Below are 12,956 nucleotides of genomic sequence, written 5' to 3' on the forward strand. Positions count from 1 at the left end.
CAAATCTTTATAATTTTGATGCCATGGCAACCGAGGAATTTAAGATTATTATAATCGCCTGCAATGAAGCTGAGTCTATGGGTCTATCACGACACCATTACAGAGAGGTCCATGGTCTCTTCATCTTCTACCGCCTCCTTTCTGGTCTTGCACCCTCTGCTCTTTCCATGCTTTGTCCCCCCAGGTTTCTGCAGGGCACACACGGTCCACCATCAATCCCTTTCTGGTTAAATTACCAAAATCTCTGATCATTGCTCACCTCCACTCATTCGTTCTTCTTTTTTTCCCACCTGTGGAACCAACTTCCACATTATCTTCAATCTAATTCTTCCCTCCAAGTCTTCAAGACAGTTGTTGAAAGCCATTGTTCATTCCCTGACTTATTGTGTCCAACCCCACTACTCAACTATAAGTTTATATCCTCGACCACCTTGCTCTTCCATGAGCCTCATTCTTTAGAAATCAAAATTAAACTTGCCGTTAAATTAGAGGGATAAAAATGCTAGGGTTACATTAAACAACCTTCTCAAAAATGCTTAAAGCTGCTTGGGGGCGTGATATTAAAGTAGGTCTGTGTGTGGACTCACTGACATGCCCACACATACCATACAGACTACAATACCCTCTCTGGTCCTTTCAGGAATGGATGAAGCTAATCTATAGAAATGAAACAGCTTGGACGATCTCCACCAAATTTTGAATATACGTGCTCAGGTTACATAGGGTCAGGGCAGGGGCATAAATAACCCTCCCCTCCCCCCATGAGGGGTGGGGAGACTACCTGCAATTGTCTGTACACAGGAAATAGTGCAAGTGGTTTTTCCACTAACACCTGACATGGGGAGGAGGTATTAACACCATATTTCACTCTTGGATGGAGTGTATAACTGGTTCTACAAAATCCAAAATGAGCTTTGGACAAAGACCTTGTAGGTTGTGAGTAGTTCAGATTATTTATTTTTTTCAAAGGAACACCTTGAAACAATGGAGGATACCAAGTGGAAGTTGGCTTTGAAAGCCAGTTTTGCGAAATGGGTCGTGCAGATGTGGCTGATGATGAGGTCTGGAGGATAAAGAGACACTCAACCCCTTCTAGTTGCTTACTGTGTTTAACTGAGAGGCAAGTTCATTTGAGGATTCTTTTGGAATGACAGTGGAAGACTGAGATTTGACAGGAATTAAAGACATATTCCAATAGTCAGACTAGCATTTAATCAATTTCATATCATCAAATCATACGAAAATACACCATTTATTTTTATGTGCTTATACATGTCTGAATTTCATAGAATTGAAACGGTTTGGCCAAAATACACCAAATTTTGTCTTCTTGCTGGGAATACCCAGGGTCAGGTCATGAGAACAAAATAATTCCATGCACCATTCATTTTTGTGGAAAGTCAGTGAGATCGTCCCAATTCCCTTTTGCATTTCCTTTTGTAACACGATTGAAATGGACTGCCTTTTAACATCAAAGGAAGGTTGGCAATTCATTTAAAAAAAACTTTTCCTCAAACTTTCACACCAGACATTTGGTTCATCACAATATGACTTACATTTAGATGTACTAGGTGCTGAGGCTGTCCATTGCAAAATCGTTTTAGTAACTGGTGGATCAGTAGATCGTCGTGGCCTTGTCGTAGGTGCACATGAAGGAGTAATGGGCTCTTCTTCTGCAATAGATGAAATTGGTCAAGAAATAGAAGGGTACTTGGTAGAGCGCATACCTCTACCATGCAATGCCTGATCCAGTTGAACAAATTGGGCCCAATACATTTTTTAAATATCATGCTACTTGTATATCATTTTTGGCCCCATCTCTCAATGGTGAAGAATCACCAAGTAAATATCGCAACCGGATCCGGTTTCGGATCTTCACCAAAATGGAATCAATTCTTATTTGTCACACATCCAAATTTCGTCCGAATCCGTCCACAACTTTTTGAGATATCGTGATACGTGCATTTATCGTTTTTGGCTCTATTTCTCAACGGTGAAGAATCACTTAAAAATTAGAGTAGCCGGATCTGGATCTTCACCAAAATCTAATCGGTTTGCCCTTGTCATACACCCAACCTGCACACAAAATTTAATCAGAATCTGTCCACAACCTTTTGAGATATCCGACACACAAACAAACAAGAAAGATGTCATGCATAGCATGATACTTGTGAAATCCATAAAACAAATTTGACCTCAAAAAAATAATTGGTGGTTGAATTAAATGACAAAAAATGCAAATCCTCTTCAAATTTCAAGTCGATCAGATGAAAATTGACAATTTTAGAAATCCGGCCGATGTTGACCTTTTTTTTTGTATGTCGAGGCTCGTATAAGAGCTAATCGGCTTGTTTTGCCCGATGTTGACCTCAAAAACAATCGGCTTATTGCTTATGATGAACTCTACCATATGGTGAAGTTTTGTGAAAATCGGTTTAAAATTGTGACATTTAAGTGATAAACATTAAAACCAAGAAAAAGACGTCGTGCAGAACATAATACTTGCAAAATCCACCCCCCTCTCCAAAGGTTGCCATGGATACATCAAATTGTCCATTTCATTAAGATTAAAATTGACAATCTTCATCAAAGCTCAGGTCAATCGGATGAAAATTGATTATTTTTCACATTGTTATTGATGATTTTAGAAGTTTGACCTTTGACCTTGTGATCTCACAAACAGTTGGTTTCCCAATTCAGTGACCCAATGTGCAGATCTTGTTCAAATTTCAAGTCAATCGGATGTAAAAATGACGATTTTAGAAATTTAACCTCAAGATTACCTTTGACCTCAAAATCAAAAGGCTTCTCAGTTGAGACTACCTCGACACCTTGGTTAAAGTTTCATGACAATCGGTTTAGAATTGTGACCTGTAGGCGATCGACAGACAGACAAAGAGACAGAACAAGCCGGTAGGCAGCCATGGGTCACCGAGCATCTGATGACCTTTGACTCCTGATCTGAGTTAATCGAGTACTAAGTACTTACAAAATTACAATCGAATCGGTTAACCCGTGTATGAGCAAGGGGGCTTTGAATGGTCATTTTGCCCGAACAATGCACTCATTGACCTTTGACCCCTGACTTAGCCGAGATAGGTCAATATGTCCTGAAGCAAAGTTGTAGTACCCATTGAGTACTATGTACCTATGAACTTTCATTCGTATCGGTTAACCCGTGTAGGAGCAAGGGGGATTTGAATGGTAATTTTGACCGAAAAATGCACTTATTGACCTTTGACCCCTGACCTACTCGAGATAGGTCATTATGCAAATGAGCAAAGTTGTACTACTCATTATGGTCTATAAACACGTAAAGATTCATTCGATTCGGTTCAACCGTCTTGGAGCTAGTGTACTTTAAATTTTCAGCGGGAATGCTCAATGGCCCTCGGCCACCCAAGTTGAGGGGGTTGCCATTTGGAAACTATAAGATATAGAACAAATGGATGCCAAATAGGGGATAGAGAATCTCCTTAAGATTATGCATACCAAATCTCATCGAGTTCCATCTACTGATAACTACTCGGTATCAATTTGAATGAAAAGTACCGAAACGAAAAGTACGAAACTAAGTACTGATATCGGAAATCCCCAAAGTTCGAGGGGGTGCTGTGGGTGAACAAAGATATAAATCGAAAATCCGGCTCGATCGTTTGTGCACAATGCATTCCAGATGATTAGTGTGAATTTTCATGACCATCTGACCATAATCCTCGGAGGAGTAGCATTTGGCGCTAAGGCACCTCCAGCTCTCGCATATTATCGATGTTTGCACTAATTGACCTTTGACCCCTGACCTAAGCAATATCGGTCAATATGTCCTGAGGCAAAGTTGTAGCACTCATTGCGTGCTATGAACCTGCAAAGTTTCATTCTGATCGATGCACTCACCTGGTCGTTGGGGGGCCTTCAATTTTCGCCAATTTTCGGGCATACCCTAATTGTAAGGGGCGCTATGAGTAAACTATTCCATATATCAAAAAAAACGGAATATATTTGGGAGAGCATCACCTGTAGATGATGCATGCCAAATTTCATAACCCTACGTGGGATATTGGCTTTCGGAATTGATTTCACGTGTACGGTACCGATTTTGAAGGTTTTTCGGCTGTTGCTAGGGCACCAAAGCGTCCCTAGCAACCATCACAATTTCCAAAGCACTAGGTCATAAGATGTACCTACCACCCGAGTTTGGTCAAAATCGGCCCACGTTTACTACCAATTATGCTGATGACAAACGAACAAACAGACAGAATTACTGACAATAAGGGTCACCTATTTCGGCGACACAACAACAAAATCGACTGACCAATATAAATATACTTAAAAAATCTTCGATTTTGCACGTAACAAACAAACAAACAAACAGACAAAGGTGAAAACATAACCTCCTTCACCTTCATGGCAGAGGCAATAAGCTTCTTTATTTACATTCTAATTAGAGCACCTATTCTACCTGGATATTATGATGTGACAATTAGCTTGTAGTTCAAGTTTGTGTACCACCATGTTGGTTGGCTTGGCTATCGTAAAGATTGTCCGTGCATCATTGCCACCAAACTGGAATATTGCAGCGTGACTGGGTCGTGGGTAGACAAAGATCGCGCCTGACGTATTTGCCCCAATCACCGAGCAATCTGATTCACCCAATTAAAAAATTTTGATGGGAAGACAGTCTTCACGCCTTGAGACCATCGATGAAGGAACGGGATGGTAACATCACGCCACTTGAAGCAATTTAACGATGGCTGTGATTGATAACGATAAATCAGGATGCAGTTTTTGCAAAAAATAAATACAAGCAACACAAATGACACAAGGTGCAAATCTGTCTGGCACGCACATGCACGCACACGCACACACACACGCACGCACACACTTGATTATAGAAAACCCACCCCCAGCTATGGCCACAGATGCGTAAAAAGCAAAGGGTCGGAATGCAAAATAAAAGGGAAACAACCTGTGAACTGGGCCGTTTCGAACTGGGACCCCTCAGGTCCTCCTCTATCCTTCACAAAAATCCTCCCATGCCCCATCTCTTATAGGTTTGGGTGAGTTGCGCCTCGCCCAGCCAAACGTTCCTCCGCGTCTCATGGGGCTCCACATCCCCTGGGTTGGTGAGATTGCCCCCAGGATGATGCGGAACCATGGTGAATGAGACATAAATAATGACCGTGGCTGGGGAAAAGGAGGATCCAGATTCATGGGACTTTGTGACCCTACCTGAAGCTACTCTCTCTACATTGCATTCGGCCCACGGACAGTTATACACAAAATACGTATGCAAACGTGGCAGTATCTTCATGAATCGGTTATACAACATTGGTGGGGTGGGTGGTCAGGAGGAGGATGGGTAGTTACCACTCTATGGCATGCATACCTCAATGTTTTTCCCATTTAAGAACTTGGATTTTGCTTAGCGAGGAAGAATAATTTGATGAGAAAACACAGATGCATATGGAATATAGTGTAGCTTATTAATGTATAAAATTGCATTGAATGTCAGAGCTGAAAACTGGATGTCTGACAGATAAACAAACAGAAAGACAGAATAACAATCACCTACAGGTCACATTTTTACTCTGATCTTCATGAAACTTCATCACCTGTTAGAGGTAGTGACAAGCTGGAAGTTTTTGAGGTCAATAGGTCAAAATCTCAGCTCAGTCACATAAATCATCAATGTTCATCCAATTGATGGAGTACTGCTCTCCCCTCTGGGCTGGTGCCCCTGCCTCTCACCTTTCTTGGCTTCACGCTGTGGAAACCAAGGCATTTCGGATCATTGGCATCTCCCGCGATGAGGGTGAGTCTTTGGGCCTCTCACTCTCTCACCGCAGGCAGGTCCGGTGGTCTTTCTGTCTTCTTCCGTCTCCTCTCTGGTCTGGCTCCCCCCTGCTTTGTCTGCGATATGTCCCAACCATATTTCTTCAGGGTGCTCAAGGTCTGCCAACAACCTCCTTCTGTTAAAACTACCAAAATAACGAATCGCTGCTCACCTTCACTCTTTCATTCCTCTTTTTCCCCACCTTTGGAATAAACTCCCACACTCTGTTCAATCCCATTCTTCCCTCCAGGCCTTCAAAACAGTTGTTCACCACCACCTCTTATCTTCCCCCATCCAAAACCTCGATCTTTTCTACCCCAGTTAATCCACCCCAAACCCACCTCCTTCAAATTCCCTGCTTTCTTTTCTGAAAGTCCCTGTAATGTCCATCCCCGTGTTCCCTGCCCCATCCCTCTCCCTTCCACAGATCTCCTCATGTCTCTGTTCCCCCACTGTTTTGTCCTCCCCTCTCCTGCCTATCTTGTCTCATGCCCCCCCCCCCACCTTGCTGTCCATTGTGTGTTAGCTCTCATACGAGCTTCGACAATGTATACAAAAAAAAAAATTCTTTTGATATCTATGTATGTACTGCATATAAAACTGAAAAACACGGGTGGACGGTGAACCATCGTTGAGGATTCACTGTGTAGGCCCTATAGACCCTATAGATCCTATAGACCCCATTAGAACCTTTAGTCCACAAAGAACCAATAGACTCTGTTAGACCTTCTGTCTAAGGGCCTTCTGGAATAACACTTGAGGTTCACCAGTCACAATCAAAAGGCCCTCCATTGGTAAACTATTTCAGTACCAAGCTCGGCGGGTGCAAAATAGAAATAATTAATTAATTTTCTCATTTTTAAACTCACCTGGAATGTAGTACCGGGGAGCTTATGGAATGGTGTAGTACTGGGGAGTCTGTCCATCAGTCCGTCTGTCCGTCCATCCACAAATACTTGCTACTTCTTCTCTGAAACTACACATACGATTTCTATGAAACTTTTTGGTGAAGATATGGATCTGGATACTAGACTTTTAAAGTGATTCTTAACCATTGAGAGATTGGACCAAAAACGTTATGTAGCATGATATCTCAAAAAGTTATGGATGTATTCGGATGAAATTTGGTGCATGATTTGGGTAGGTGACAAGAACAAGCTGAATTGATTTTGGTTCATGGCCAAATCCAGATCCGGCCTATCAGTGGGAAACAAAACGTAAATTGTTCAGTCGGGTGAAGGTGCGTGCTCTACTGAGTGCTGTTCTCCTTGTTTATCAATCCATCCTTTTGGGAAGGCCAGTGGATCTCACAAAGGGTGACAGAATAGTTAACAATAATATACAGTGCTGTCTAGCATGTTGTAGCAACACTATCAGTGTAACATAACTACATAGGCCTCAAATGCCCGTGATATACAGTATACATCTCAGATTTTATGATAACTCAAGTGGGTTAGATGTTCCCATCTGGCTCCTGTTTCTCGGAAAGGTTCAGATTTCAAAAATAGTGTTCATTTATGAACTGTCCAATAGTATGGTGCAAGAGTAGCACACCTGCCTTCGAGCTGTCTCACCTCGGCTCAGATCTTGACCCAGCTATAAAGGATCATCCTGGTGTTTTACATACAGAGTGATGGATCAACGTGTGTGCCATCCATTGGAAGGACGTTAAGCCGGAGGATCTATCTGCCAGCACTGAAAAATGAAATCCTGTACACGGGAAAAGATAAAAGTGAAATGAAAGGAGAATTTCATTATTTCACTTACTCAACTTCAGAATGGTGTTATGAAGAACCTCATTGAAATCTGCTGGACGTTCGCCAAGGCCGAAATCAAGAGCTTCTTCAAAGGGTTTCTGGAAGAAGAAGATTTCGGCTTGTTCACTATCTTTAGCATTTAAATTGAGTGTAAATAAAGAGTTATGGAGAGTAGCATACAGGTTACAGCTAACGAGGGACACTCGTGCTGAAACGGGGACACTGGACATAGAGTACAAAAGCAATATATTGCTTGTAGATGCTATGGAGGTGAAAGCCATTTGTGTTAGCCGTATAATAGACTGGTACACTGCTCCTGTCCTTTCTGCCTGATGCACAAATTATGATCATTCATAATCGGTGAAAATTATATTGTTGGTTATTCAACACAATCATCATTATGTATTGCATTGGTATATCGTCAAATTACACTATCTTGGAGGATTGACAAATAAATCTGGCGAACAAGGTATTATTATAGATTAAGTGTGTGGGTGCTAGAAGAACATTATTAACAAAATTAAAGGAATGCGCACTCCTCTCTGCCAATGGGAGTAACATGGGGCACTTCAATGACTGAGTCTGTTTGTTCAATTCTGGCTGTTGTGAAGTAGTTCCTATAATGTGTCTGAACAGGTATTCCGGGTGGGAGTGTGGACATGTGGCATGCACATGTGTGTGGGTGAGCATGTGTGTGTGCATGCATGTGGGCGTGCATGTGCATGTAAGCGTGCACATGAGCATGCGCACATGCATGTGTGGGTCCACGAATATGCCCGTGAAAACACGAAAAAAACCACAAATACGGCAACGAAAACATGAAAAAAACGCATGAATATGGGGGGAAAACCCGCGAATGCAAGCACGAACCGACCACCCCCCCCAAAAAAACCCCGCAAATACAACCATGAATACACCTGCAAAAACGCGACCCCCCCCCCCCAAAATACACCCGTGAAAAAAAAACACGGATACGCCTGCAAAAAAAAACTGCGACTATATCCATGAAAAAACCCATAATTACACCCATGAAAAAAATGCTAATACGCTGGTGAATAAAACTGTGAATACGCCCATGAAAAAAGCGTGAATATGACCGCAAAAAACTGCAAATACGTGAATTAACCCTGAAAACGCCCACAAAACGTTTTTTTTAAAACCCCTCAAAATCGCGAATAAGCCCGCAAGAAAAATGCAAAAACGTGAAAAAAAACCATGAATACACCTGCAAAAAAAAAACTGCGAAAAAGTGAAACAAGTGCGAATACGGCTGCAAAAACGTGAAAAAAACCGTGAATCCGCCCGCAAAAGAAACTGTGAAAAAGTGAAACAAGCACGAATATGGCTGCAGAAATGTGGAAAAAAAATCCATGAATACACCCGAAAAAAACTGCGAAAAAGTGAAACAAGTGCGAATACGGCTGCGAAAACGTGAAAAAAACCGTGAATACGCCCGCAAAAAAACTGTGAAAAAGTGAAAGAAGCATGAATATGGCGGCAGAAACGTGGAAAAAAAATCCATGAATACTCCCGAAAAAGTGAAACGAGTGTGAATATGGCTGCAAAAACGTGAAAAAAACCCGTGAATGCGCCCACAAAAAAACTGCGAAAAAATGAAAAAAGCGTGAATATGGCTGCAAAAACGCAAAAAAAAAACTTGAATACACCCCCGAAAAAAACGCAAATACGCCCACGAGAACGCTCAAAAAACTCAAAAAACCCATGAATACGCCCGTGAAAATGTAATAAAGCACCCCACGAAAAAAAAAACAAGAAAGGCCCGCGAATATGCGAAAAAAAAACACAAATGCGAATAAGTCTGTGAAAAAGCACACAAAAAACACGAAAAACTGCGAATATGCCTGCGAAAAAAAAACCGTGAACATGCCCGCAAAAACGTTAAAAAAAAACCCGTGAATACGCAAACAAAAAACTGCGAAAAAGTGAAACAAGCGCGAATATGGCTGCAAAAACGTGAAAAAAAACCGGTGAGTACGCCCACAAAAAACTGTGAAAAAGTGAAACAAGCGCGAATATGGCTGCAAAAACGTGAAAAAACCCCGTGAATACGCCCACAAAAAACTGCGAAAAAGTGAAACAAGCGCGAATATGGCTGCAAAAATGTGGAAAAAACCCCGTGAATATGCCCATAAAAAACTGCGAAAAAATGAAACAAGCGCGAATATGGCTGCAAAAACGTGGAAAAAAAACCCGTGAATATGCCCACAAAAAACTGCGAAAAAATGAAACAAGCGCGAATATGGCTGCAAAAACGTGGAAAAAAAAACGCACACTACGCCCATAAAAAAGACCTCTAATATGCCCGTGAATAAAACCGCGAAAACTTGACAAAAAATTATGAACACACCCGTGAAAAAACGCGAATATGACCGCAAAAAAACCATGAATGCATCCACAAAAACGCAAAAAAAAACCTTGAATACACCCCCGAAAAAAACGCAAATACGCCCACGAGAACGCTCAAAAAACTCAAAAAACCCATGAATACGCCCGTGAAAATGTAATAAAGCACCCCACGAAAAAAAAACCAAGAAAGGCCCGCGAATATGCGAAAAAAAAAAACACAAATGCGAATAAGTCTGTGAAAAAGCACACAAAAAAACACGAAAAACTGCGAATATGCCTGCGAAAAAAAAACCGTGAACATGCCCGCAAAAACGTTAAAAAAAAAACCCGTGAATACGCAAACAAAAAACTGCGAAAAAGTGAAACAAGCGCGAATATGGCTGCAAAAACGTGAAAAAAAACCGGTGAGTACGCCCACAAAAAACTGTGAAAAAGTGAAACAAGCGCGAATATGGCTGCAAAAACGTGAAAAAAACCCCGTGAATACGCCCACAAAAAACTGCGAAAAAGTGAAACAAGCGCGAATATGGCTGCAAAAATGTGGAAAAAACCCCGTGAATATGCCCATAAAAAACTGCGAAAAAATGAAACAAGCGCGAATATGGCTGCAAAAACGTGGAAAAAAAACCCGTGAATATGCCCACAAAAAACTGCGAAAAAATGAAACAAGCGCGAATATGGCTGCAAAAACGTGGAAAAAAAACGCACACTACGCCCATAAAAAAGACCTCTAATATGCCCGTGAATAAAACCGCGAAAACTTGACAAAAAAATTATGAACGCACCCGTGAAAAAACGCGAATATGACCGCAAAAAAACCATGAATGCATCCACAAAAACGCCAAAAAAAACCTTGAATACACCCCCGAAAAAAACGCAAATACGCCCACGAGAACGCTCAAAAAACTCAAAAAACCCATGAATACGCCCGTGAAAATGTAATAAAGCACCCCACGAAAAAAAAAACCAAGAAAGGCCCGCGAATATGCGAAAAAAAAACACAAATGCGAATAAGTCTGTGAAAAAGCACACAAAAAAACACGAAAAACTGCGAATATGCCTGCGAAAAAAAAACCGTGAACATGCCCGCAAAAACGTTAAAAAAAACCCGTGAATACGCAAATAAAAAACTGCGAAAAAGTGAAACAAGCGCGAATATAGCTGCAAAAACGTGAAAAAAAAACCGGTGAGTACGCCCACAAAAAACTGTGAAAAAGTGAAACAAGCGCGAATATGGCTGCAAAAACGTGAAAAAAACCCCGTGAATACGCCCACAAAAAACTGCGAAAAAGTGAAACAAGCGCGAATATGGCTGCAAAAATGTGGAAAAAACCCCGTGAATATGCCCATAAAAAACTGCGAAAAAATGAAACAAGCGCGAATATGGCTGCAAAAACGTGGAAAAAAAAAACGCACACTACGCCCATAAAAAAGACCTCTAATATGCCCGTGAATAAAACCGCGAAAACTTGACAAAAAAATTATGAACGCACCCGTGAAAAAACGCGAATATGACCGCAAAAAAACCATGAATGCATCCACAAAAACGAAAAAAAAAAACCTTGAATACACCCCCGAAAAAAACGCAAATACGCCCACGAGAACGCTCAAAAAACTCAAAAAACCCATGAATACGCCCGTGAAAATGTAATAAAGCACCCCACGAAAAAAAAAAACCAAGAAAGGCCCGCGAATATGCGAAAAAAAAACACAAATGCGAATAAGTCTGTGAAAAAGCACACAAAAAACACGAAAAACTGCGAATATGCCTGCGAAAAAAAAACCGTGAACATGCCCGCAAAAACGTTAAAAAAAACCCGTGAATACGCAAACAAAAAACTGCGAAAAAGTGAAACAAGCGCGAATATGGCTGCAAAAACGTGGAAAAAAACCCCGTGAATACGCCCACAAAAAACTGCGAAAAAGTGAAACAAGCGCGAATATGGCTGCAAAAATGTGGAAAAAACCCCGTGAATATGCCCATAAAAAACTGCGAAAAAATGAAACAAGCGCGAATATGGCTGCAAAAACGTGGAAAAAAAACCCGTGAATATGCCCACAAAAAACTGCGAAAAAATGAAACAAGCGCGAATATGGCTGCAAAAACGTGGAAAAAAAACGCACACTACGCCCATAAAAAAGACCTCTAATATGCCCATGAATAAAACCGCGAAAACTTGACAAAAAAATTATGAACGCACCCGTGAAAAAACGCGAATATGACCGCAAAAAAGCCATGAATGCATCCACAAAAACGCAAAAAAAAACCTTGCATAGACCCCCGAAAAAAACGCAAATACGCCCACGAGAACGCTCAAAAAACTCAAAAAACCCATGAATACGCCCGTGAAAATGTATTAAAGCACCCCACGAAAAAAAAACCAAGAAAGGCCCGCGAATATGCGAAAAAAAACACAAATGCGAATAAGTCTGTGAAAAAGCACACAAAAAAACACGAAAAACTGCGAATATGCCTGCGAAAAAAAAACCGTGAACATGCCCGCAAAAACGTTAAAAAAAAACCCGTGAATACGCAAACAAAAAACTGCGAAAAAGTGAAACAAGCGCGAATATGGCTGCAAAAATGTGAAAAAAAAACCGGTGAGTACGCCCACAAAAAACTGTGAAAAAGTGAAACAAGCGCGAATATGGCTGCAAAAACGTGAAAAAAACCCCGTGAATACGCCCACAAAAAACTGCGAAAAAGTGAAACAAGCGCGAATATGGCTGCAAAAATGTGGAAAAAACCCCGTGAATATGCCCATAAAAAACTGCGAAAAAATGAAACAAGCGCGAATATGGCTGCAAAAACGTGGAAAAAAAAAACGCACACTACGCCCATAAAAAAGACCTCTAATATGCCCGTGAATAAAACCGCGAAAACTTGACAAAAAAATTATGAACGCACCCGTGAAAAAACGCGAATATGACCGCAAAAAAACCATGAATGCATCCACAAAAACGCAAAAAAAAACCTTGAATACACCCCCGAAAAAAAC

The 12,956-nt window shown here is 41.1% G+C and overlaps 2 protein-coding genes across 5 annotated transcripts in view; one reads left to right on the forward strand and one right to left on the reverse strand.

Annotated features, from left to right (window-relative positions):
* The window catches only part of LOC147033327 (tripartite motif-containing protein 14-like), an 87,320-nt gene that overhangs the window by 46,249 nt on the left and 28,115 nt on the right, over positions 1 to 12,956 (forward strand). The window lies entirely within an intron of this gene.
* LOC147033328 (uncharacterized) overlaps positions 1 to 12,956 on the reverse strand; it is a 37,395-nt gene that overhangs the window by 4,634 nt on the left and 19,805 nt on the right. For both annotated transcript variants that reach the window (XM_085871560.1, XM_085871559.1), the window contains exons 4-5: positions 7,601 to 7,688; positions 1,557 to 1,673 (exon numbers count right to left, since the gene is read on the reverse strand). In XM_085871560.1, coding sequence (XP_085727686.1) covers positions 1,557 to 1,673; positions 7,601 to 7,688 — 205 coding nt within the window. The remainder of the gene's footprint in view (positions 1 to 1,556; positions 1,674 to 7,600; positions 7,689 to 12,956) is intronic.

Source organism: Eptatretus burgeri, chromosome 2, assembly GCF_056783735.1.
Source record: "Eptatretus burgeri isolate ZD-2024b chromosome 2, Ebu_testis_v1, whole genome shotgun sequence".
In the NCBI taxonomy this organism is placed as follows: domain Eukaryota; kingdom Metazoa; phylum Chordata; class Myxini; order Myxiniformes; family Myxinidae; genus Eptatretus; species Eptatretus burgeri.